Source organism: Gopherus flavomarginatus, chromosome 1 (genome assembly GCF_025201925.1).
Source record: "Gopherus flavomarginatus isolate rGopFla2 chromosome 1, rGopFla2.mat.asm, whole genome shotgun sequence".
Classification (NCBI taxonomy): Eukaryota; Metazoa; Chordata; order Testudines; family Testudinidae; genus Gopherus; species Gopherus flavomarginatus.
In genome coordinates, this window is record NC_066617.1 from 180,227,150 (window position 1) to 180,253,475 (window position 26,326).

Below are 26,326 nucleotides of genomic sequence, written 5' to 3' on the forward strand. Positions count from 1 at the left end.
TAACTTACATGCATGTAACATGAAGAAACAGAAAATTCATCATGTCTAGCTCCAAAACACAGGTCTGCTCCCCTTAATGGTGTGTGGGGATGTGTGACTACAACACCCTTGTTACTATTGCTTCTCCACAAGGCTTGGGGTGGGCTGAGTCTTTAGTTTCTTGCAGGAAATTTGGCAGCATGGGACTACCTTGGCCTGGGATGCTGTTGATCAGTCTATGGCTGCTGTTCTCAGTCTGTCCCCTGTATCCATTCAGAAGCTGAAGCATGGAAGAGCCCGACTTGGCCTCTAGCATTGGATAGGACCTATCCAGATCTGGCCTGAATGGTTTTAGTGCCTACTGTGTAGGAAAGCGCGATTTCTCATTTTGAGGGGAAAACCAAAACCCAACAGGCTGCTTGCACAATGGGCTTTACTAACATAACTCTGCCCCTGCTTGCTTACTCAATCTCTTCTGCTTTGTCTTTAAAGCTAACTGGTTATAGGCTCTGAGAGTTACAGCTTCATTCAGCCTGTTTTGCAGCCATTGTTCGGGGCGTGGAACCAGTAATCGCACGGCAGCAGTGCACAATAGATACTAACTGTGGAGACTGGTTGTGCATTGCAGCGTTCTCATTGGTCACTTTTTGACATTATTGCAACCATGCTCTGACCCCCACCAGTGAGTGCACAGCTGGGAAGCAGCACTGGGACACCCCAAGCCTACACTCCTCTTTCTGGTAAATAGGTGTGTATGAGATCAATTACTGGAGGGAAACCAAGCCAATAAAGGCAGTTTAAGGAGGCTCAGGCTCTGGGTGAGAAGCCAGTGTAAGTTAGGATGGTGGGAATGGTGTGTCACATTTTTCTTTTCTTCCCATTCCTACTACCCAGCAACTAGTCTGTACTCTTGCTACTGCCAGCTTTAACTACTGCATTCGCCTACTGGGCCACTGTCCGCTATGCTACTCTGTACTTACTTGTCCACTCTCAGCTTTGTCTCTCCTTTCATACTGCTCTGTAACTTCCCCCTCTCCTCCGAAGCCTCCTAGAAATGTGTCTGTACCACAATGCTTTCCTGTTTAAAATAAAACCAAAACCAAAAAGTGCCGTACTTACCTCCAACCCTCTTCCTCCAGCTGTTCTATACTTAATGTGCACTCCTGACTGACACCTGTGAGCTCTCTGGGGCAGGGTTTTTCTGTTGGGCACATGCTTTTGTAAATCGCCAGATACCCTTATGACACTGTAACTAATTCCTTCTAGCTGAGCGAAGGGATTTCACACTGACAGAAATGCCGACATTTAGGGTTTGATTTTTCCCCCTCTAAAACATGTTTTATGTTTTCTACTGTCTCACGGTGTTTTCAGTGAAACGCACATGGTTTCCATGAGACCTTTCAGCTTATTTAATACCTGACCCAATGTAACAGGTGAACTGCTTTCAGTTTTAACATAATTTTGGCTAAGATATTCTATGGGGTTTTTTTCCCCCCTTAATTGTATTAAAGAGTAAATTCTGCATTTGGTTTCCTTTTCTTAATAATAAACCTATCTGCTCTATGTGCTGGGACACTACAGGAGCTCATTAGCTACTACGCTGGCTAAACGCTATGTAGTCACAGAGTAAGCACCAGGGTCTAGGTCAGAGATGGGCAAACTACAGCCCACGGGCCACATCTGGCCCATGGGACCCTCCTGCTCGGCCCCTGAGTTCCTGCCCTAGGAGGCTGGCCCCCGGCCCCTCCCCTGCTGCCTCAGCTCGCTCTGCCACCAGCGCAATTCTCTGGGTGGTGGGGCTGTGAGCTCCTGGGGCGGCGCAGCTGCAGAGCCCAGCCTGATCCACTGCTCTGTGCTGCGTGGTGGTGTGGGTGGCTCCAGCCAGGCAGCGCGGCTGCCTATCCTGGTGCTCTGGGCAGCACGGCTGTAGCACTGCCAGCCACCAGTGCTCCAGGCAGCACGGTAAGGGGATAGGGAGCAGGGGGTGGGGGTGGGGTTGGATAGAGGGCAGGGAATTCAGGATGGTGGTCAGGGGAGTGGATAGGGGGCAGGGCAGTCAGAGGGCAGGTAACGGGGGTTGAATTGGGGCAGGAGTCCCGGGGGGGGGGGCATAAGCAGGAATGAGATGAGGGGTTGGATGGGGCAGCAGAGGTCAGTCAGGGGCAGAGTTCCAGGGGTGGTTGGATGGGGCAGGGGTCCCGCGGGTGGTAAGGAATGAGAGGAGAGGTTAGATGGGGTGGCAGGGGGCAGTCAGGGGCAGGGGTTCCGGGGGCTGTCAGGGGACAGGAAAGGTTAGATGGGGCAGGAGTCCTGGGGGGGCTGACAGGGAATGAGAAGCTAGAGGGGGCCAGATGGGGGTGGAGTTGGGCCACGCCTGGCTGTTTGGAGAGGCACAGCCTCCGCTAACCAACCCTCTATACAATTTTGGAAACTCAATGCAGCCCTCAGGCCAAAAAGTTTACCTGCTCCGGTCTAGCTCTACAACGGGGATTCAGGCTCAGAGTTAGGCACCAAAGAACGGGCTCCACAAAATCCAGCCTGCTGAGCAGAAGCTATTTATGCTAGTAAATAGGAAATAGTTGCGAGCGGTGAGCTCTGAGCCACCTGGGGGAGAGGGAGGTGCTGCCTTACACAAACAATGAACAGTCTCCTAGCCCTAGGCACTTGTACCAGGCCAAACCTTTCCTGCAAAACATGGCTGCAGTGGTGCCATTACCCCAGCCCTCCTCTCTGTTATTCCCACTAGCCCAGTGGTCGGAGCTAGTGAGGAGCTTGCCAGGGCTTAGGCACCAAACCACGTGGTGGCATTAGGATGTTACTGGCAGAAGCTTTGGTGCCCATGGAATTTAGGCACCATGTGAGGTGGTAGCTGTGTGAGTGCTGTGAGGCGCTAACAGTTGGACTTGATTTAAAGTGGAAGTTCAGTGCTGCAGCCTTTTGTGGCTCTAGCCCTATGTCAGGTCAGGCTCTAGCCAGCTGGCTGCCACAGTACAGAGTATGTGCAAGGTTGGTGAGTTACACCAATACAATCCTCAACCAAAGGGGCCTGAGCTGGAAAGGGAGCCTGCACCTTAAAGCCCAGTCCTGCGAGGTGTGTGCAATGCTAATGCCAGTGGGAGTCCAGAGTACTTGGCCTGTGCCAGGTCAGCACCCCCTCTCACCAGGCAAGAGCCAGCGTGCATGTGTTAACCCCCATTTTGTCAGCATTCCAGGCAGTAAAAGACTAGGTCAGTCATGCTGGCAGGCACAGACTCCATCAGCGGTACCTGATGCCTCTTTGCACAGTCTCAGCAGCCGCCTGAAGGGCTCTTCCCTAATCCCCCTTCAACTATGAGCCCATGGGCCCTCCACGAAAGCATTGCCACACCACAGGTATGCTAAGCGCACACACACATCCCCCACACCTCCACCTCAAACCTGTCTGATAACTAAAGGCCTGCAGTCTTTGTGCAACATGCCAGTTCTTATCACTAGTAAAAATGCTTTTTAAAAGACACGGTTCAGAACCAACACCTCATTCCCCATTCTGAGCCATGACTGAAGCAGTGGCTGGGATTATACAAAATGAGGAAGTACACGGAAAAACAGACTGGGCAGGAAATGCATCAAGGAAGGTTCTGAAAGAGCAAGTGAATCAACTTCTAATGCTAAACCACAGAATTTGACCCTCACTTTGCAAAAAAGCTCTATAAAACTAGCTTTGCTCTGATGGTTTTTCTAACACGCATTCCACCGTGCACAAGAAGTTGTCTCATTAATCATCACTCCCAGAACAGTTATTAAAAGAGGAAGAGGGAGCAATGAGCCACATTAACATATAGCTCATAATTAAAGTTGCAATGGTGTGGGGTGCTTACAAGGAATGGGGAAGCAAGAAAGTATATGAGCATGAAAGAATTTGACAACTGGGCAAGGCTGAAAAACAACTCAGCATAACTAGAGTGGCAAACCCACACGTTTGTTGGGGGCAGAGGGGGTCACGGCAGCATTGCTGATGACCTGCACATAGCTGTGGAGAAAGAGTGAGGCCAACAATAAAGCAGAGCCATGGCTGTACACGTTCCTCCCTTTGTAGTATGTGAAGGAACAAGACAAGTCCACCCTAACAATGCATTTTTTTCCTTCTATGGAAAAACGAGAGTATAGTTGATAGAGAATATGCTCATTTCTGAAAACCAGTGCCTTATTTAAACAAGTGTGTGAGGAACCGGGTTTGGGTGGGTGGTACATGCTCTGCTGACTGAGCTGTGCAGATGTTAACAGCAACCTGGAAGTGGAAGAACAACGCATTTAGGCAGAATGTAATGACATGTACCTGGCTGAACCCTGGGGATGGAAGCTACATACTTAGCCCCTGCTCTTGTTATGACTTGTCAACAGGTTCCTGTATTTACCTTGTTGGGAGCTTTCTTCCATAACATGGAGCAAGGCCGTGCACCTATGACCTCACTGTTACAGGGAGTAAACTACAAGCATTGCTGAAAACTAGTTTCAGCCCAGCATGAAGTGGTGAAGGGATACAGAGCCATTTCAACCCAGGTTGTTATAATTCAAAGTCAGCCCTAGATTTTCATGACAAAGTTGTTTGCTCTTGCTCTGAGAATTGGGGCTGTCAGTCTCAAGAGCCTGAATGGGGCCACGAGACTTAACTCTCTTCGTCTCTGGGAGCAATCTTGCTGGTGTGCTCAATTACAATATTCTTACCAGAGAAAGCAATTCTACCAGACAAAACAGTCTAGACAACGTGAGCAGTTATGTCTGTTAAATAGCATTTCCAATAGTTTTCCTCCAAGAGGATCCTGTAATTTGTAACTTAACACAATCACAATTTTTGGTTAAAATGTGTCTGTAACGCTAAGCTCTCCTGCCAACATGCAGTCATCCTTGTTATAGCCCTCTCCTCCTCACGGAAGGACACCCTACTTTAGAGGAACCCAAGGTATGCCCTTGTCAGGCACGTTCTTTGTGATCCTGACACTGTCACAAGCCTCATTTGGAAAACTGAGAACCATTTATTTCTGCAAAACGCCTAAAGCCTGAGTAAGCCACAGTAACCAAACTCTTCCAGCCTGTAGCACTGTTCCAAGTGGAGCAGGGTTGAAGTACGCTGAAGAAATAGAGTGGAGGGAACTAGCATGGGCATTGCCCATGCTGCACCTGGCCAATGGATAGGCAGGACTCCAGTGCTATCAGTGCAGCCAGTTTCACCAAAACTGAATTCTGTTTTCAAATAAGGATAAAAATGTCATTACAAGCTTCTTTGGGAGAGTGGTAGCTCCTAGATGCTGCCATCATGCCACTCACTACAGTGGCATAAGGACGTGCACTCTTGCAGGACTAATGAACCCCCCTTTCTCTGTGTATATTGCATTAAGATGTGGCCCAGGACATTCAAGTGTGGAGTAGTCACTAAGAGTTCTGTTGCTGCCCTCACACAAAACACAGCTCACTGGTCATTACTTCAGTTGAAGATCTTGAACCCTCCCTCCATCATGATACATATCCACAACATTGTTGTCAAACTGCTGCTGCCGAAAACAATGGATACAGAAATAGATTCATGCCAGTCTTCCAAGATGACTTGACTGAAGTCAAAGCTCAGACTAGTTCCCATCTTTCGATGGCAAAGGGTTCTTGGGAAGATTTAACAACTCTTGGATCTTCTCGATATCTCTCTCCATGGTTCCTTCCTGAGTGTTACTGACAATTTCTTCCAAGTCAGCCTCAGTAAAATTAAGCCTAGCTTTCCTAAAAGGGGAGAGGAAAGATAAAATAATTTCAGTTTCTGTACTCTCCCTCTAAGCATATAACGTGCAGCCCGAGAGTTTAGTTATCTCCTCCTGCTCATTGGTAAAACAAACACCAGTAACCTGAAAGCCCAAAACTTTAGGCTCTGTTTAGTTTTGTCACTATTTGTAAGTTTTTATGAGTCACACAAACAGTGTCATTGACAAGAACCAGGCTTATCCCTTTGAACACACTCCTTCCCCAAGCTGCCAGTCAAATGAATGCTCGAATTAAAAAAGAACAAGGAATGGTTACTTACCTTACACTAATGACAGTAACCGTCATTCTTCGAGATGTTCCACACACAAGAATCCAACTGATGATGTCCATTGGGCCTCAGCACAGGAGTGTGGAATATTTCCCCTACCAGGGTCACACCTGCGCCATGCACGCCCTCAATCCCCCATCCTCCCCAAAGTAGATAAAGGGCAGAGTGACATCAACTACCACTAACTTCCTTTGCTGCCTAGAATCCTTATTTATAAGCATCTGAGCTGCAGAAACAGAGGACGGGTCATGGGGTCCAGATGTGCAGAACATCTCAACAAATCTTAGTTTCTTATAAGGTAAGTAACCATCTTTCTTCTTTCAGTTACTGCACATGTTGATCCAACTTGTGGTGATTAGCCAGCAGTCATCTTTCTAGATGGTGAGCTCTAGGAGTTATCTAGAAAGAGATTGCAAAACTGCTCTTCCAAAGTTGGCATCAGATCTTGAAGCAGTGAGTAAAGAATATTGTTTTGTAAGTGTATAAGCTGAAGAGAGAGTAGGAGCTCTACGTACTTCCAGTGCTGGAACTTGACTTGGGCATGCTATTGATGCAACTTGTAGTCTGGTGGAGTGAGTTCTGATTTTGATATCTTCTTAATATCATGAACAGTTCTAATACAATCCTATACACATTTTGAAAAAAATAGCCATCCCTTTTGGTTTGTTACCGTAAGCAATAACAAGTCTTGAAGTGTTATGACGAGTTAGTTCTTTATATGTAATGTAACGGCAATATTCTCACATCTAGAGGATGTAATTTAGATTCAGCAGATGAAGAGTGAGGTTTTGGGAAAAAATGGTAAGTGAATGAATTGATAGATATGAAAATCTGATACTACTTTTGCAATAAAAGATGGATGTGGTCTCAATTACTCTATTCGTGTGAAAAACTGCATATGGAGGATTTATCATTGGGGCTTGTAATCTGCTTATTCTACAAATTGATGTTTTAGTGATAAAATAAGTAGATTGAGCTGCTGGAGTCTAACAAAGAAAAGGTAAAGAGGTGACTGGATTACAGTCTATAAGTACCTACATGGCAAACAAATATTTAATAATGGGCTCTTCAGTCTAGCAGAGAAAGATATAACATGATCCAATGGCTGGAAGTTGAAGCTAGACAAATTCAGATTAGAAATAAGGTGTAAATTTTTAATGATTACAGTAATTAAAAATTGGAACAATTTACCAAGGGTTGTGATGGACTCTTCATCACTGATTGTTTTAAAATCAAGACTGGATATTTTTCTAAAAGCTCTAATTATTTTGGGGAACCCTGGGCTATACAGGAGGTCTGATCAGATGATCACAATTTTAGGCCAGGAGGAAAGGACGTGCTCGGAAGGGACTCAGTATGTCCTCTTGAAAAGCAGGCAGCCCTCCACATACTGAGCCTACTTGGCAAAGTGGTCTCGGTTTTCCTGATGGGTGGCTGAACTAGGCGTCTCCCCCATGGCTTCCCTGATCTAGTTCATTTTGGACTACCTCCTTCACCTTACAGCCCAGGGCCTGGCGCCTTCATCCGTCAGAGTGCACTTGGCAGCCCATATCGGCTTTCCATCTGCCAGTGCAGGGGCACATGGTATTCTCCCATGCCATGCATGGCTGGTTCCTTAAGGGATTGGATCTTCTCTTCCTGTACGTTAGGCCCCCGGTCCTGCAGTGGGACCTGAACTTGGTGCTGGCCCAGCTGACAGGTCCCCGGTTTGAGCCGCTAGCTAAGTGCTCCTGGTCTCGTGGAAGGTGGCCTTCCTCGTAGCAATCACGTCGGCTAGGCGGGTCTCAGAACTCAGGGCCCTGACCCCTGAGCCCCCATACACAGTGTTCCATAAGGATAAGGTCCAGCTCCTCCCACATCCTTCATTCCTCCTGAAGGTGGTCTCTGCCTACCACATGGGTCTGGACATTTTCCTGCCTGTCCTCTGCCCCAAGCCTCATGCATCCAGCGAGGAGCATTGCCTCCACATGCTGTATGTGAGACGGTCTCTGACTTTTTACCTGGAGTGGACTAAGCTGTTCATCGCCTCAGCCGAACGCATGAAAGGTTGGCCAATCTCCACTCAGCAGCTCTCCAACAGGATCATCTCGTGCATCTGTACCTGTTAGGACGTGGTGGGAATCTCTCCACCACCAATTGTGAAGGTGCACTTGATGAGGGCTCAAGCCTCGTCGGCTGACTTTTTAGCCCATGTCCCCATTCAGGACATTTGCAGGGCAGCCACATGGTCTTCAGTTCACACATTCACCTCGCATTATGCGATCGTCTCCTAAATCAGGGACGATGCCGGGTTCAGCAGGGCTGTGCTCTGTCCTGAGAATTTGTGAACTCCTACCCACCTCCAACAGATATAGCTTGGAATCACCTATTGTGGAATACACATGAGCAATCACTCGAAGAAGAAAAGAGTTATCTTTTCTGTAACTAGTGTTCTTCGAGATTGTTGCTCATGTCTATTCCACATCCCTCCTTCCCCTCTGTCGGAGTTGTCTGGCAACAAGGAACTGAGGGTTGGGTGAGCGTGCAGCACCCCTTACACCGCGCTATGGAGGCACCACTCCAGGGATTGCTTGGGGTGCTCCCCTACGGGTACTGCTAAGGGAAAAACTTCTGACACCAGTGCACGTGGTGAGCACACACACCTATTGTGGAATACAGGTGAGCAATCACTCAAAGAACTAATAGCTCTCTTCCATCTTTAGGGATTTTTTTAAAATATAATAAATATATATACTGTTCAGTTTTCAAAAGATTAATAGTTTTAGGGGAGGCCTTCCTTCCAAAGACTTCTGGCATCCCTTTTCCAATAAAGGGAAATGGAAAGCTACATGAGAAGAACTGTGACCGTGTTTGACTCCACCCGACCCCAGCCTGCATATTGTAATAAAAGACTCAGTAAAGTCCACACATTCTTTAAAAGATATTAAAATCTGCTGTTTACTTTCCCAGCCACATGAGAAGTGAAGATGTTGGGAGAGTCTTGAGGGGAGGCAAGCTATAAATTCAAACTATTGTACTACAAAATAAGCAAATTGCAGCATTGACTAGAATGACTTTCACTGGACAATAAACGGTGCAATCTGAGGTTAGATCAGTGGTTCTTAGATTGATCCCTGAAACGACCTGAGAATCAAATAGTGAGGAACTGGGTCTGGAAGCAGAAATGTACCATCCAATGCTCTCTCTTACAAATTGGTTTGCCAAATGAAAAAGTCGGAACTACAGCCATTTATGATCAGTGATACAGATTCACAAATTTAGATAGTGCAACATTTTTTCTTACCACTCTGCTAACTTCTGTTCATGCAGCAATCTTCTCTCACGTAGTCTTTTCTCCTGTATGCTCTCACCAGAGAGCTTCTGCACTGCCATCAATAGCCCTCCTGCAGGGATGCTAAGAGGTGGAGGAGGAAGTTACAGATAAGCCATCGGAAGACACTAATAGTGAAGTTTACTGGCAATAAGGAATGAGTGTGGGGGAGTGGAGGCAACTACGTGTTCAGTGATCCATAACCATCTCCAATATTCAGACCCTCCTTTTCACTAGCTGTGACAATCACTGCATGAAACTCAACTCCCCATATCCGGAAACAAAATCCCCCTGCTACAACCGTCTGATGTGCTTTGTAAGCACTCATTAAGCCTCTTATCAGACAAGGTTGGTCAGTATTATTAACATTTTACAGCTGGGAAAACAGGCACAGAGAAGCTAAGTTATTTGCCCAAGGGCATGTGGGCAGTCAGTGGTGAAGCTGGGAAGGAAATCCAGGAGTCCTTGCTCCTAGTCTCCTGCTGTCACCAGTATACAACACAGCTCCTCAAGAAAATGCTAAATCCTCTTTACTTTTGGCTAATTGTCCTGAGAAGCCAACTGAATAGCTGATTAGTAGAGAAATTAAACATGGGGAGAAGGGGCAGGAGGAGAGAGGATCATAACACTATTGTTACTTTTCTGTTTTAATGGTAATTAGCATCTTCTATGGCCATTTAAGGCGCAAGCACTGATCAGCTCTAAGGAGAAAGGGAAATCTCCATGTATCCAGCCATCACTGGAAGAACAATGAAATATAAAGTATGGAAAAACTGGATGGGGACTTCTGGAGACAGAAATCATCATGGTCCAAAAAAGGGATGCAGAAAATCCAGCAGGCTGCTGAAGGTCTGGGAAGTCGGCTGCAGCCCCTCCTAAGATTCAAGTCTTGACTTGGGAGGTTATTATCCAACATATAGTAGCTAAAGAATATAATTCTGACCCTGGTTATTGATTTGGTATGTGTGCAGCTTACCCGAATGCTGCTCCAAAGACACTGCCAGCTGCCATTCTGCTCAGGCCCAAATGCATTCTGAACAGGCCTCCTGTAAAGGCTAAAACACACAAGCCACAGACATGAGCCTCTAAAGAGTCCTAGCATCACACACACACTGAGGGAACTGCTCTGTCAGTTCTACCCCCATCCCCTGAATGCCAAAAGACAGTCTCAAGAGAACAGAAACCAAATACTGAGCCAGCAGTGGCTCTGCCAATCTCTTGAGGGGCCTGAACATGTGTGACAGTCTGCACTCTATGTTCACCACTTTGGGGGGAATGTCACAATATGGTGTCACATGACTCAGTAAAGCTGCTTCACTCCCAACAGTCACGTTTTGGCCCCGGTTGCCATATTTCCAATTCAATTTGGAAGGGAAGATGAGAGTGGCAACCTAATACGTCTTTTTTTAAAATCTGTAACTTCTCTAACACTAAACACAGCACAAAAGAGCTGTAAGAACTAAATGCTTGGAGAGGACAACCAGCCCACCCACTACGGAAATGGAGCGACCTCTGACGGAGCACAGCAGTTGTTCAGCAACAACCAGTAATACTACCTAACAGTTTAAAACAGGAAGTGAAGAAAAATATATCCAACTGGAACCGCAATATATGCTTGTATAAAGATAACATACAGAAAGAGACCCTGTTCTGTATCTAGAGCAAATTTAAAAATGATCTTTCCCTTGGAAACATTTGTAAGCAGCAGCATTAAGCTGTTATGAAGAGAAGGAAAGAATATGCACACCCCCTCATTGATGGATTTCTAATGCTCAATTCTCATTTTTTGAGATGAGATATTATACACCGTTCCGCCACACTTATACTACCCAAGCACCTTTCACTCAAGAAGGGTAACAAACTTTCAAACATTAACTAAGCCTTGCAACTCTCTAGTGGATTAGGAAAGTTTTATGACCCCTGTATTAGGAATGGGAAACAGGCACACATAAAGTGAGTCAGTGGCAGCAGAGGAAATACAAGCCAGGAGCCCTGACTCCCACTGTCTCAAATTAAAGACAGTATCTCCTCACTCAAACAGAACAGAATACAGAAATAAAGTATTCTCACCTCCTGCGGCAGCGAAGTGACTGAAGGTGGTTTTATTGCGGTACACGGACAGACCAGTGCTCACTGTGCTGCAAGTGTGGGGCACAGAAAGAGTCAGAAGGCAGACCTGAACAAAGAGCACACTCGACAATACAGCCCTATGGAACCCAAATCAGAGAGGATTTCACTAAAGAAGGGAGAGCTAAGTAGTCAGCCCAGCCCATCTTCCCTATAGCCGATCTGTCTGGGACACACACGGTAGTCACTAATGCATTGATCTCAATCCCCTTATAGGATGTGGGAGAGCACTAGAACGCCAAGGTTTTTTATGTAATTTTTTTAAACCAACATTTCCAAGCATAAATTTAAAACCATATGAAGTCTGCAAGCAGGCTAGACCCAAAAGTGAACCTGTCAATCATGACAGTGTACCGTGAACATTTTGTTGGAGTCACAAGCATGGCTAGTCAACTCCTAAAGTGCAGCCTATGTCTCTAGCTACTGAGTGAGGATAAAATCATCAAATGTGAGTTGTTGGTTGTTTTTTTTTTTGGGGGGGGGAGGGGTGAGGAAGGTAATTGCTGGTCAAGCTTAAAGTTAGTGGGAAGGAGGAATGCAGCAGAAATTCTGTATTTGGATTTTAGGAAGGCATTTGATTATCTCAAACACTTACTCCCAAAATGACTATAAAATGGTTTGCATGTGGACACTGTCATGTAGTGTGAAAACTGGCGACAGAATAAAAATCCAAGGGGGTAATGAAAAAGAGCAATGTCTCAAGTTGTGCAGAAGATGTCTGGAGACAGCTGTGGGGAAACCACAAGGATGTGTGTTAGGTCCAGTATAGTTAACCCAATTAAAGTTCCAGAAGAAGGAGTAAACAGTACATCAATTAAATCTGAAAATGGTACTAAACTGTGAGGAACTGCAAACACTAGTGAGGTGGGTCTTTCAATCTTTCCTGATGAAACTGTTCCACTTTGTATTCAATATTCACTGGACTGAAGAATGACTCTATAAGCCAGTGATTAGGGCACTCACCTGGCATGGGGGAAAGTCAAGTTCAAGTTCCTGCTCCAATGACTACTTGACTATTTCATGAAAAATGGAACAGCTTCATCAGAAACAAGGTTCAAATCATACTTCTGCCTGAGAGGAGCAGGAACTTACCGCAGATCTCCCACCTGCCAGGTGACTGCTCTAACCATGAGGCTTCAGGGCTAAAGGAGGTGACACCACCACCGTCACCTCCACCTCCACCTCCATTTTTTGAGAAAAAGCATTGACCTGGCTGAAGCACCACAGCTGTGAACCCTGAGTTGAGAAAAACCTCTTCCTCCAGTCCAAAGTCAGAGAGGAGTGGGACTTGGGCCACACCTCTCTCCTCAGCTTTTCCTATTGGCTAACTTAGGCAACAATCCACTCAGCTTGCTGGCTTTTGTAGATATCCCTTTTAGGCACCTATCTCTCCCCGTGCATCGGGCCTTACTTGCAGTTGTGGATTCTAATAGGTGGCAGAACATCTACATTTAGGCATTGCAATCTTGAGCCCACATTCCTCTTTGTGGATTTAGCCCCAGAAGTGAAACCAACCACTCTGTTTTCATCTTCCACGCTCAGTGAGAAGTCAAAAGAAAGCAGAGTGCTAATGGTGAAAAATACATTACATTTGTTTTTAAAAGCTTTTTTAAAGTATGATTTTCAACATGACAGAGTCCCTTTAACACTTACAGCTGTTGTTTCCACCTAAACACATCTCTGCAGGTTTTTATCCTGATGTTTCCCCACAACCATAGATATGGAAAACTTACTTAAATATTGCCACAAAAGTAGCAATTCTCCAGCTCCAGCGCCAGCCGTAACGGATGAATCCCCTGATTGCAGCACGATGTGCAGATTGCTATGGGGAGAATGAGAGAAGGTTACAGGTCTTAAACTCACTGTCATTTCACTGCACACAGACTTGCAGTACTTTGACAATGATACTTGAGACACTGGCTATTCCATTAAGATTACCCATCTTGATAGTACTCAAACTGATGGAATTGATACACTGGTTCCATCTTAAGGGGAAACAGCCCCCATTTCTCTCAGCCATTCAACAGGAAACCTGAGAACTAATTTAAATGTTTAATTCCAATTGGTATTTCCAATCCTTGAGCTGAAGGCAGCCATCTTTCAGAGAAGTAATGTCTTTTATGACACTGGCAGTGCAGAAACCTATTGGGACAGAAACTTGAAACTAGTTTCTAACTGATTTTAACTATGGGTTAATAGCATTAAATAACTAAATGATAACCATTTGGCTTAAACATTAAGGACCCTCAAGCAGTGTGGTTTAGGCCTAACATTTAAGCTTTGTATATAAACTAGGTTTTACAAGATGTAATATTAATAGAAATCTCATTAAATTTTAAAACATTCCAATTAAGATTGCTTAAATCCAACACTCTCTTCTGCAGCGCCTGCAACCCACATGCTGTAGCATGGGTGCAAACGTATAATTGCCTGAAACAGACTAGAAACACAGAGAGAAACTGGGTGCTCTAGTTTTTTTGTGGCAGCTGAGCAAAATGCCAAAACTAAACAAATATTATAAATGAATAAAAGTATGTTGAAATCATTTCTACTTTAACTTCCAAATTACTAACATAGGTAAGATTTAAAACAAAAAAAAAAAAGTCCTTTTAAAAGCATGATCCAGTGAAATATAAAATGTTCTTTTTTGTAGCTGGAGGTAATGACAGAATACAATTACAATTATTCAAGTGTTAAATAAAACAAAAAATGCTGACAAGCAAAGGAGAAGTTACCAATCTGACAGCCTCATGATGCAGATTATGAGAGAACTTGGTTGCCAATAAAACACACTGGAAATTAGAGACAACATTTTTGTAAGTCATTTTTTGAAATAATAGACTTTGCCTAATTTAATAGCTTAAATATAACTTTGAGTACATAAGCATGCAGAATGTGAGCATAACTCAGCACTTAATTGAGGTACATAGTTACCACAGATGGTTACACAAACTATATATTTATGAATATAAATCAAAGAGTTTGGTAGTTTTCAAATGCAATCACAGTAACTGTGCATGAAAATTATATAGGTAATTACACTCACATTTTGCACACTTACCTGTATTAAAAATATCTTGCTAATGGGAACTGAATTCTCTGTTGTACGCTAGAGAGCCAAATGAGAAGTACCGTACAATGCTATAACTTTACAATGGCAGCACCCAGTAAGTGATGCAGCAGCCCAATTTGTTAAATTTGCAACCACAAGCAGTGCCAATCTAAAAATTCATATTTAAGTAAGGATGTTTTTCTTTCAAGTTTTAAAATTTTGGTCTAACACAGCAGGTCAATCTGTCACCTGAAAAAGTTGGCCTGACTAACAGCCAACATGTACAGCAGGGTGGGCAAACTACGGCCCGCAGGCCGGATCCAGCTCCTCAGGGCTTTGGATCTGTCCCATGCAATTGCCACTCCCATGGCGCCACAGGGCTAAGGCAGCCTCCCTGTCTGCCCTGGCCCTGCACCACTCCTGGAAGCAGCTGGCACCATGTCCCTGCGGCCCCTAGGGGAGCTGGGGCTGGCAGAGGGCTCTGTGCACTACCCTGACCTGCAGACACCGCCCCTGCAGCTCCCACTTGCCGGGAACAGGGAACTGCAGGCAATGGAAGCTGAGAGGGGGAGGGCAAGGTGCCTGCAGGACAGGGCAGTGCACAGAGCCCTCTGACCCTCCCGAGGCCGCCAGCCGCTTCCGGGAGCAGCGCGGGGCCAGGGCAGGCAGGGAGCCTTCCTTAGCCCTGCTGCCACCCTGAAGCCGCTCCAGGTAAGCAGCGCCGGGCTGGAACCCACATCCCAACCCCCTGCTGCACTCTGCATCCCTCTATTTCAGGCTCCTTGCTGCAGAAAACAGGCTCTACAAAATAGGAGCAGTTTTGTTCCAATATGCATGATTTTAGTCCATACCACAGCATCCAGACGGTTCTGAAAAATCTCCGCTTGGCTCCGCTCAATATATTGTGTCTTTGCATGGTGAAAAGCGGGCAAACCTCCATACATCCAGCCAATGACAGCCGCTGAAAACGTAGCTTTGATAATGTTGAGAGTTTCTTCTGGGTAGTGCTGTAGTTCACTAGCACAAAGAAACAATGTTACTGGGAGATTTAGCATTTGGGAGCACTGCTAACCTAACAAGAGTCAATCTGGCTAAAATGTATCATTTCAGACACTACTCTTAAAATTATTGCATTTACAGATTTAACTCATAATCTGCCATCAACATTAAGCAAACAGGTAACTTTATACTTTTTTTAAATCCTTCTTAGACAGAACTGGACAGCTAAAGCAAATGGGACACAGAGTCTTTCACCTTTTGTTCACAGGCTCTGTTGTAGTCAAGATCAGTAGTGTTCAAAATTCCATTGCATGGCTGTCTGCAGATTTATGTGAAATGAATTGGTGGGTCTAAGGATATTTAAAAACCCACACCCACAACAAATGTCACTCAAGGGAAGTCTCAGCAAAAAGGCTAAGGATTGAGTGAACCCTGGAAACTGTGCTTTCTCACTCCTAGAATGAAAGGGCAATACAGAATATCACAAAGGTAGTGTTGCCAGTTATCATGATTTTATTGTGAGTTTTGTGATATTGGGTGTTATTATTAAAGCCCCAGTTCCTGGAGTCAGGTGATCACAGGAGAATCTCCACTTTTGTTTTTAAAAGATAAGTTTCTAGCCCTCCGGGTTGTGGAGAAAAGGTCAAAAACATGATTCAAATGCACCCCAAAATCTCAGAATCCAGACAGCAAATTAAATGGTATTTAAGTCAATCTCATGATTTTCCAGTGCTAGGGGTTAGCATAGGTTAGGCTCACCCCAGAGAGGAACAAGATCAGTATTAGCAGGTTGCTAGTGTTGTTTCCCTGCCTGATGGAAACAGTGCTATTTTCCCTTATAACTGTGTTACTTTATGCACTAGGCATGAATTTTTGAGTGAGCAGGTCAGACTGGGTGCACATCCATGTGGCTGTGAACGATTCACCAACGGGTGTTGCATCAGGCAAAGGTGTGAATGGCTGTGCAGGATGAGCACTGGGATGAGAAGGCCAGGTAACCACAGCAGAGTGAGTGAGTGTGTGTGTGTGTGAGAGAGAGAGAGAGAGAGAGAGAGATGAGCAGATGGATAGATAGGGTGTGTGTGAGTGTGTGTGTGAGAGTGAGAGAGAAAGAGCGCGCGCACTGGATGAGAGGGAATGGATGGAAGACTGGATAGATAACCACAGCAGAATGTGGGGGGGGGGGGGACATAGACAAGCACAATTACAACAAGGTGTGTGCGTTGGGGGACTAGATAACCACGGTGCTGGAGAGGGAACAGACAACCACAGCAGTGTGTGGCTGGAGAGAGAGACAGAGGGGGGGACAGACAACCACAGCAGAGCCCGTGTCTGTGTGTCGGGGAGGGGAGACACAGACACAGACACACGCACAGAACCACAGCAGAGCCCGTGTCTGTGTGTCGGGGAGGGGAGACACAGACACACACACAGAACCACAGCAGAGCCCGTGTCTGTGTGTCGGGGAGGGGACACAGACACAGACACAGACACAGACAGACACACACACACACACACACACAGCAGTGTACGCGGAGGGGCGCGCGCACACACACGTGCGGAGGGGACGGGCTGCCCTGACCCCTGCCCTTGCAGGCCCGGCCCGGCGTTACTCACTCGCGGTGCCAGAGCTCCCGCAGCCGCTCCCAGCCCGTGCCCGGGGGCTGCGCGGTGCCGACGTGCCGGGGCGCCGAGCCCAGCTCCAGGCCGCTCCCGGGGGCCGCCATGCCCGGCTGCTGCCGCGGGAACCGCGAGCCGGCCCAGCCTCCGGCCCCGCGGCAGGGAACGCGGCCCGGTCCCGGACGCCTGGGCCCCGCCCCCCCCCAACGCGCCTCGCCGGCGGCAAGAGCGGCCCCGGCTCGGCCCCGCTCCGCCCCCTGCCGCCCGGGAGGCGCCGCGCAAGCGACGGCCTGGCCCCGCCCCTCACCCGCCAGGGGCCGGGCTGCAGCGCTGCTACCCACGCGGGCCCGTCTGCTCTGCAGCAGACCCCAGTGGGAGTGAGCAGAGCGGGGCGCGCGGCTCGCTGGGATCCCGACCCCTGGGCACAGGCACTGGAACTGGAGGGGCTGCAGGTGCTGCCTGGAGGTGGTTCCCATCGCATACCAGGGCTGACAGTTGGGTCCAATGGCTCTCAGCGCCACCACCCCAGGGAGCACAAGCAGCCAGGACCGGCGCTAGGGGTTTGAGCGCCCTAGGCAGACGGCAATTTCACCGCCCCGCGCGCTGGTCCCGCTGCTCCGGTGGAGCTGCCGCAGTGGTGTCTGCGGGTGGTCCACTGGAGCCGCGCGAGCAGCCGACCGTCCGCAGGCACGACTGCGGCATCTCCACCTGAGCTGCGGAGCACCGGACTGCCCACAGGCACCACTGCGGGAGCTCCACGGGAGCTGCCTGCCGCCCCCTCCAGCGGCGTCCTGACCCAGGGGACACCCTGTGCTGCCGGCTGCCGCTGCGGCGCCCGGACCCAGGGGACACCCTGGACTGTCAGCTGCTGCCGGCAGCTCAGACTCCCTCTCTGTCCCAGCAGCAGCAGCTGCTCAACCATTTAAAAAAAAATTGGAGGGCGCTTTTTGTGGCCCCCAAATCTCGGCGCCCTAGGCAACCGCCGAGTCCGCCTAAATGGTTGCACTGGCCCTGCAAGCAGCCAAGTGTACAGGCGCCCAAACAATATACTAGGGGTTAGCAGCCTTTCAGGAGTCTTCAGTTAGTCACCCTAATTTAAGGTTTTGCGTGCCAGTAATACATTGTAAAGTTTTTAGAAGGTCTCTTTCTATAAGTCTATAATATATAACTAAACTATTGTTGTATGTAAAGTAAACAAGGTTTTTAAAATGTTTTTAAAAAGACGGTCACTCACCTTTGTAACTGTTGTTCTTCGAGATGTGTTGCTCATATCCATTCCAAGTAGGTGTGTGTGCGCCATGTGCACGTCCGTCGGAAGATTTTTACCCTAGCAACACGCGGTGGGTCGGCTGGGCGCCCCCTGGCGTAGCACCGCTATGGCACCGAATATATACCCCTGCCGACCCGTCCGCTCCTCAGTTCCTTCTTGCCGGCTACTCCGACAGTGTGGAAAGAGGGCAGGTTTTGGAATGGGTATGAGCAACACATCTCGAAAAACAACAGTTACAAAGGTGAGTAACCGTCTTTTCTTCTTCGAGTGCTTGCTCATATCCATTCCAAGTAGGTGAATCCCAAGCCTTACCTAGGCAGTGGGGTCGGTGTGAGATACTGCAGCGTGTAGAACCGCAGAGCCGAAGGCTGCGTCCTCTCTGGATTTTTGCACCAGGGCATAATGGGAAGTGAAGGTATGTACTGAAGACCACATAGCTGCTTGACATATCTCCTGGATGTGAACTCGAGCTAGGAAGGCGTCCGAAGAGGCCTGAGCCCTGATGGAGTGGGCAGTAATATGCCCCAGAGAGGCATGAGCTAGGTCATAGCATGTACGGATGCACGCCGTTACCCATGACGAAATTCTCTGAGAAGAGACGGGTAGGCCTTTCATCCGATCTGCCACTGCCACAAAAAGTTGGGGCATTTTGCGGAAGGGTCTCCTCTGGTCAATGTAGAAGGCGAGCTATCATAACCTTAGTCCCACATTTGGACCTTAGCGTCCAAAATATGGTGGTTAGCATGAAAACCTCCAAGCTTAGTTACCAGCTTGGACCTGGTACCTGCTGCCACCACCCAAAAAATTAGAGTGTTTTGGGGCACTCTGGTCCCCCTGAAAAACCTTCCCTGGGAACCCCAAGACCCAAATCCCTTGAGTCTCACAACAAAGGGAAATAATCCTTTTTCCCTTCCCCCCTCCAGGTGCTCCTGGAGAGATACACAGACACAAGCTCTGTGAAACTACACAGAGAGACTCCCCCTCTCTGTTCCCAATCCTGGAAACAAAAAGTACTTTCCTATTCCCCCAGAGGGAATGCAAAATCAGGCTAGCAATCCAACACACAGATCTCCCCTTGATTTCTTCCTCCCACCAATTCCCTGGTGAGTACAGACTCAATTTCCCTGAAGTAAAGAAAAACTCCAACAGATCTTAAAAGAAAGCTTTATATAAAACGAAAGAAAAATACATACAAATGTTCTCTCTGTATTTAGATGATATAATACAGGGTCAATTGCTTAAAAGAATATGGAATAAACAGCCTTATTCAAAAAGAATACAAATCAAAGCACTCCAGCACTTATATTCATGCAAATATCAAAGAAAAGAAACCATATAACTTACTAGCTGATCTCTTTGTCCTTACACTTAGAAACAGAAGACTAGAAAGTAGAAACTACTTCTCCAAAGCTCAGAGAAAGCAGGCAGGCAGACAAAAGACTCAGACACTAAATTCCCTCCACCCAAAGTTGAAAAAATCCGGTTTCCTGATTGGTCCTCTGGTCAGGTGCTTCAGGTGAAAGAGACATTAACCCTTAGCTATCTGTTTATGACACGCCCCCCAAATTGCAGACAGTGGGGAAGCTCACTGGCGGCGATTTCCTTCTAGAACTTTAAAATAAACAGATTACTACAACACATGCACCTTTACATATACTACTAAGTATATAACTAACAGACTTTTACATTTTAAGAACACTTTTTAACTACTGAATTCTGGGAAACTCTCTCGGGAGAGAGCATCAGCAACTTTGTTAGAAGCTCCTGTGATGTGTTGAATTTCAAAATTAAAATCTTGGAGAGCTAAACTCCAACGAAGAAGTTTCTTGTTGTTCCCCTTGGCAGTATGAAGCCACTTTAGTGCAGCATGGTCAGTTTGTAGTTGGAACCGCCGTCCCCAAACATATGGGCGTAGCTTTTCCAGGGCGTACACAATGGCATAGCATTTCTTTTCACTGACTGACCAGTGACTTTCCCTCTCAGACAGTTTCTTACTGAGAAACACGACAGGATGGAAGTTGTGATTTGTTGCTTCCTGCATGAGCACTGCTCGTATACCACGCTCAGATGCATTTGTGGTTACTAGGAATGGCTTGTCAAAGTCCGGGGCCCTTAGCACAGGGTCAGACATGAGCGTTGCCTTAAGTTGGGTAAACGCCTTTTGACACTCATTAGTCCACTGAACGGCATTTGGCTGGGTCTTTTTGGTCAGGTCGGTCAATGGGGCAGCGATTTGGCTGTAGTGTGGTACAAATCGCCTGTAGTATCCAGCCAAGCCTAAGAAGGATTGGACCTGCTTCTTGGACCGTGGGACAGGCCACTTTTGGATAGCATCCACCTTGGCCTGTAGGGGGTTTATGGTTCCTGGACCCACCTGGTGACCCAGGTAAGTCACTCTGTTTTGGCCTATTTGACACTTTTTGGCCTTAACAGTTAGTCCTGCCTGCCTGACGCTCTCAAAGACCTTTTCCAGGTGTAGTAGGTGTTCGGGCCAGGAGTCTGAAAAAATGGCCACATTATCGAGGTAGGCAACTGCAAATTCTCCCAGTCCAGCTAGTAGACCATCTACCAGCCTCTGGAAGGTGGCGGGTGCATTTCGAAGGCCGAAAGGAAGGACATTGAATTCATACACCCCCGCATGGGTGACGAATGCTGACCTCTCCTTGGCAGGTTCATCTAGCGGTACTTGCCAGTACCCCTTGGTTAAGTCTATTGTAGAGATGAACTGGGCACGTCCCAACTTTTCCAATAGCTCATCAGTACGTGGCATTGGATAGTTGTCCGGACGAGTTACCGCATTTAGCTTACGGTAGTCCACGCAAAAGCGTATTTCCCCATCTGGTTTGGGTACCAGAACCACTGGAGATGCCCATGCACTGGTAGATGGGCGGATTATACCCATCTGTAGCATGTTCTGGATCTCCCGTTCTATAGCAGCTTGGGCATGAGGAGACACTCGGTAGGGTGGGGTTCTGATTGGGTGAGCATTACCTGTATCAATGGAGTGGTATGCCCGTTTAGTCCGTCCTGGGGTGGCTGAGAACAATGGGGCGAAGCTAGTGCACAGTTCCTTGATTTGTTGCCGCTGCAGACGTTCCAGGGTGGTTGAGAGGTTCACTTCTTCCACGCCACCGTCTTTTTTCCCGTCGTAGTAGACACCGTCAGGCCACTCAGCATCATCTCCCTGGACTGTAAACTGACAAACCTGTAAGTCTCTGGAATAGAAAGGCTTGAGAGAATTAACATGGTACACTTTAGGCTTTAGTGAGGAATTGGGAAATGCTATGAGGTAGTTTACAGCTCCCAGGCGCTCTTGGACCGTGAATGGCCCTTCCCATGATGCTTCCATCTTATGGGCCTGTTGCGCCTTCAAGACCATAACCTGGTCTCCGACCGTGAAGGAACGTTCTCTGGCATGTCTGTCATACCAGGCCTTTTGCTCTTCTTGAGCATCCTTTAGGTTCTCTCTAGCAAGGGCTAAAGAGTGTCGGAGGGTGCTTTGTAGGTTGCTTACAAAGTCCAGAATGTTAGTTCCTGGAGAAGGCGTAAACCCCTCCCATTGCTGCTTCACCAACTGTAATGGCCCCTTAACCTCGTGACCATACACAAGTTCAAATGGTGAAAACCCTAAACTGGGATGTGGTACAGCCCTGTAGGCAAACAGCAACTGCTGCAACACTAGGTCCCAATTATTGGAGAATTCGTTGATGAATTTTCGTATCATGGCCCCCAAAGTTCCATTGAACCTTTCCACCAGGCCATTGGTTTGATGGTGGTATGGGGTGGCAACCAAGTGATTCACCCCATGAGTTTCCCACAGTTTTTCCATGGTCCCTGCCAGGAAATTAGACCCTGAATCTGTAAGGATGTCGGAGGGCCAACCTACCCTGGCAAAGATGTCTGTTAAGGCCAGGCACACAGTGTTAGCCCTGGTGTTGCCTAGAGCTACTGCTTCTGGCCATCGGGTAGCAAAGTCCACTAAAGTCAGTACGTACTGCTTTCCTCTGGGCGTCTTTTTTGGGAAAGGGCCCAGAATATCCACAGCTACTCGCTGAAATGGGACCTCAATTATGGGGAGTGGCTGGAGAGGGGCCTTGACCTGGTCTTGAGGCTTTCCCACTCTTTGGCATACCTCACAAGACCGGACATACTTGGCAACGTCCTTGCCCATCCCCTCCCAGTGGAAGGACTTCCCCAACCGGTCCTTGGTTCTGTTCACCCCAGCATGGCCACTGGGATGATCATGGGCTAAGCTTAAGAGCTTCCCCCGGTACTTAGTTGGGACCACCAACTGTTTTTGCGGCTGCCATTCTTCCCGGTGTCCACCAGAAAGAATTTCCTTGTATAAAAGTCCTTGGTCTATAACAAACCGGGATCGATTAGAAGAGCTGAGAGGCGGTGGGGTGCTCCGTGCCGCCGCCCAAGCTTTCTGAAGGCTGTCATCCGCTTCCTGCTCAGTCTGGAACTGTTCCCTTGAGGCTGGGGTCACCAGTTCTTCCTCAGACTGTGGACTTGGGCTTGGTCCCTCTGGAAGCGATGTAGGTGATGGGTTTGTTTCCGTTGCTGGTGCACCTGAGGGTATTTCAGGCTCTGGCTGAGCCTTTTGGGTATGGCTGTCTTTTGCTTCTGCCAGTTCTGACTCGCTGGCGCCCTCTGGCGTTGAGTTTGAAGATGTGGTTGCACTTGCTGGTGCTGGTTGCTGTTCCAGTTCCGGGCCTGGGACTGGAGATGCTGTGGCTGTTTCAGTGGTAGGCATGGAATCCGGGTCCACTACCTCTGTCTGGGTCTCTGGTAACACAGACGGGGCCTCTGTGGACGGCTCAGGAACAGGAATGGGTCTGGAAGCTTGCCTGGTTTGGCTACGTGTAACCATTCCCACTCTCTTGGCCCGCCTCACCTGGTTGGCCAAGTCTTCCCCCAGTAGCATGGGGATAGGATAATTGTCATAGACTGCAAAAGTCCACATTCCTGACCAGCCTTTGTACTGGACAGGCAGTTGAGCTGTAGGCAAGTCTACAGCTTGTGACATGAAGGGGTAAATTGTAACTTTGGCCTTTGGGTTGATGAATTTGGGGTCAACGAAGGATTGGTGGATAGCTGACACTTGTGCCCCCGTGTCTCTCCACGCAGTAACCTTCTTTCCGCCCACTCTCAAATTTTCCCTTCGCTCCAAGGGTATTTGAGAGGCATCCGGGCCTGGGGATCTTTGGGGTGATGGTGGTGTAATGAATTGCACTCGCATGGTGTTCTTGGGACAGTTGGCCTTGATATGTCCCAGTTCATTACACTTAAAGCATCTTCCATCTGATGGGTCACTGGGCCGAGGTGAGTTATTGGAGACTGGTGAGGTTGAAGGGTAGGGTATCTGTGGCTTTACTTGGGTGGTATGTGGGGTCTTTGGCTGTCCTCGGTTGTAGGGTTTATGGTCTGTGTGCCCCCTGGGGTAATCGTTCCCCTTGACAGTAGCTTTCTTGCTTTCTACCAGTTCCATCCATTTGGCTCCAATTTCCCCCGCCTCAGCGATATCTTTGGGATTTCCATCTTGTATGTACCGTGTGATGTCTTCAGGAACACCATCCAAGAACTGCTCCATTTGTATGAGGAGGTGCAGTTCTTCCAAGGTTTGAATGTTGTTTCCTGTTATCCAGGCCTCATAGTTTTTTGCAATGTAGTAGGCGTGTTTGGGAAATGACACCTCTGGTTTCCACTTTTGGGTTCTGAAACGCCGACGGGCATGATCTGGGGTTATCCCCATTCTGTATCTGGCCTTGGTTTGAAAAAGTTTATAGTCATTCATTTGCTGCTTAGGCATTTCAGCTGCCACCTCTGCTAAAGGTCCACTGAGCTGTGACCTCAATTCTACCATGTACTGGTCTTCGGGAATGCTGTACCCAAGACAGGCTCTTTCAAAATTTTCCAAGAAGGCCTCGGTGTCATCACCTGCCTTGTAGGTGGGAAATTTCCTGTGCTGTGGAGCAATAATTGGCGCCGGGTTGTTAGGGTTGGCTGGCACATGCAGCCCAGCTTTTGCCAACTCCAGTTCATGTTTTCTCTGTTTTTCCTTCTCTTCATTCTCTTTTTGTTGTTTTTCCATTTCTTTTTGTTGTTTTTCCATTTCTCGGCGGTGGGCCACCTCTTCTTCTTCTAGTTTTCTTTTGTGTGCTGCCTCTTTGGCTGCCTGTTCTCTTTGGAAGGCTGCCAGTTTGATGCTTTCTTCCTTTTCTTTCAGCTCCATCTCTTTTTGTTTTATTTCTAGTTCCTGTTTGTGTTTTTCCATCTCTCGCCTGTGTTCAGCTTCTTTGATTTGTTCTTCGGCCTCAATTTTTGCCTTAGAAGTCATGGTTCCTGTTTTCTTGTGTTGGGGTGCCCTCCGGTGTTTATCTTCTGAACTGCAGGTTCTCTGTTGCCTCCTGAAGTCTGCCTAGCAACAGTGCCTTTAGCTAATTTTCAATGTTAAGTAAACCTGAAAAACCACTTTATTTGCATTCATATAGTGCTGGTAATGACTCTCCTAATGGGAGGGCTATTGCATGACAAAAGACCCTTAACAGTCTGGTAATGGCTTCTTGCTTAACATGCAAGCCACAAACTGCCAGAGAGAGCAGAAAAAAAAAATTCTCTCTGGTTCCCTCTTTAAAACCAACTGTTTCTCTCTGCTAAAAAGCCCTTAGCAGAGAAAAGAAAAATATAATATTCCTACTGGCTTCTGGATTCTGTCTATATCCCACCCGCTGCTACACCATATCATAACCTTAGTCCCACATTTGGACCTTAGCGTCCAAAATATGGGGGTTAGCATGAAAACCTCCAAGCTTAGTTACCAGCTTGGACCTGGTACCTGCTGCCACCACCCAAAAAATTAGAGTGTTTTGGGGCACTCTGGTCCCCCTGAAAAACCTTCCCTGGGAACCCCAAGACCCAAATCCCTTGAGTCTCACAACAAAGGGAAATAATCCTTTTTCCCTTCCCCCCTCCAGGTGCTCCTGGAGAGATACACAGACACAAGCTCTGTGAAACTACACAGAGAGACTCCCCCTCTCTGTTCCCAATCCTGGAAACAAAAAGTACTTTCCTATTCCCCCAGAGGGAATGCAAAATCAGGCTAGCAATCCAACACACAGATCTCCCCTTGATTTCTTCCTCCCACCAATTCCCTGGTGAGTACAGACTCAATTTCCCTGAAGTAAAGAAAAACTCCAACAGATCTTAAAAGAAAGCTTTATATAAAACGAAAGAAAAATACATACAAATGTTCTCTCTGTATTTAGATGATATAATACAGGGTCAATTGCTTAAAAGAATATGGAATAAACAGCCTTATTCAAAAAGAATACAAATCAAAGCACTCCAGCACTTATATTCATGCAAATATCAAAGAAAAGAAACCATATAACTTACTAGCTGATCTCTTTGTCCTTACACTTAGAAACAGAAGACTAGAAAGTAGAAACTACTTCTCCAAAGCTCAGAGAAAGCAGGCAGGCAGACAAAAGACTCAGACACTAAATTCCCTCCACCCAAAGTTGAAAAAATCCGGTTTCCTGATTGGTCCTCTGGTCAGGTGCTTCAGGTGAAAGAGACATTAACCCTTAGACGGATGCACGCCGTTACCCATGACGAAATTCTCTGAGAAGAGACGGGTAGGCCTTTCATCCGATCTGCCACTGCCACAAAAAGTTGGGGCATTTTGCGGAAGGGTCTCCTCTGGTCAATGTAGAAGGCGAGCGCCCTACGGACGTTGAGGGAATGCAACTGCTGTTCTCTACGAGATGTATGCGGTTTGAGAAAGAAGACCGGGAGGAATATGTCCTGGTTGAGATGGAAGGCCGAGACTACTTTAGGGAGGAACACTGGATGCGGACATAACTGCACCTTGGCTTTGTGGAACACCGTGTGTGGTGGGTCCGCCATCAG

At 47.4% G+C, this 26,326-nt stretch overlaps 1 protein-coding gene across 2 annotated transcripts; it reads right to left on the reverse strand.

Annotated features, from left to right (window-relative positions):
- Positions 1-4,715: 4,715 nt before the first annotated feature.
- On the reverse strand, positions 4,716-17,319 carry TIMMDC1 (translocase of inner mitochondrial membrane domain containing 1). 2 transcript variants are annotated; one of them, XM_050961478.1, is made up of 7 exons: positions 17,140-17,319; positions 15,375-15,540; positions 13,205-13,293; positions 11,415-11,551; positions 10,321-10,399; positions 9,318-9,428; positions 4,716-5,727 (listed from the first exon to the last, which is right to left on the reverse strand). In XM_050961478.1, the coding sequence occupies exons 1-7, from the start codon at positions 17,247-17,249 to the stop codon at positions 5,583-5,585; spliced, it is 837 nt and encodes a 278-aa protein (XP_050817435.1). In that variant the 5' UTR covers positions 17,250-17,319; the 3' UTR covers positions 4,716-5,582. The 2 variants fall into 2 exon arrangements, with proteins under 2 accessions (XP_050817435.1, XP_050817443.1); XM_050961486.1 differs by having other exon boundaries at positions 11,415-11,482; positions 17,140-17,315.
- Between the last annotated feature and the right edge of the window lie 9,007 nt (positions 17,320-26,326).

What these genes read in the sequence shown, in the direction of transcription:
- TIMMDC1 (XM_050961478.1), bottom strand. Translation starts at nt 17,249, where the DNA reads ATGGCGGCCCCCGGGAGCGGCCTGGAGCTGGGCTCGGCGCCCCGGCAC. An exon ending in CGGGAGCTCTGGCACCGCGA is followed by an intron (nt 15,541 to 17,139) that starts GTGAGTAACGCC and finishes TCTTTGTGCTAG; the next exon opens with TGAACTACAGCACTACCCAG. An exon ending in GAACAGAAGTTAGCAGAGTG is followed by an intron (nt 5,728 to 9,317) that starts GTAAGAAAAAAT and finishes CTCCCCTTTTAG; the next exon opens with GAAAGCTAGGCTTAATTTTA.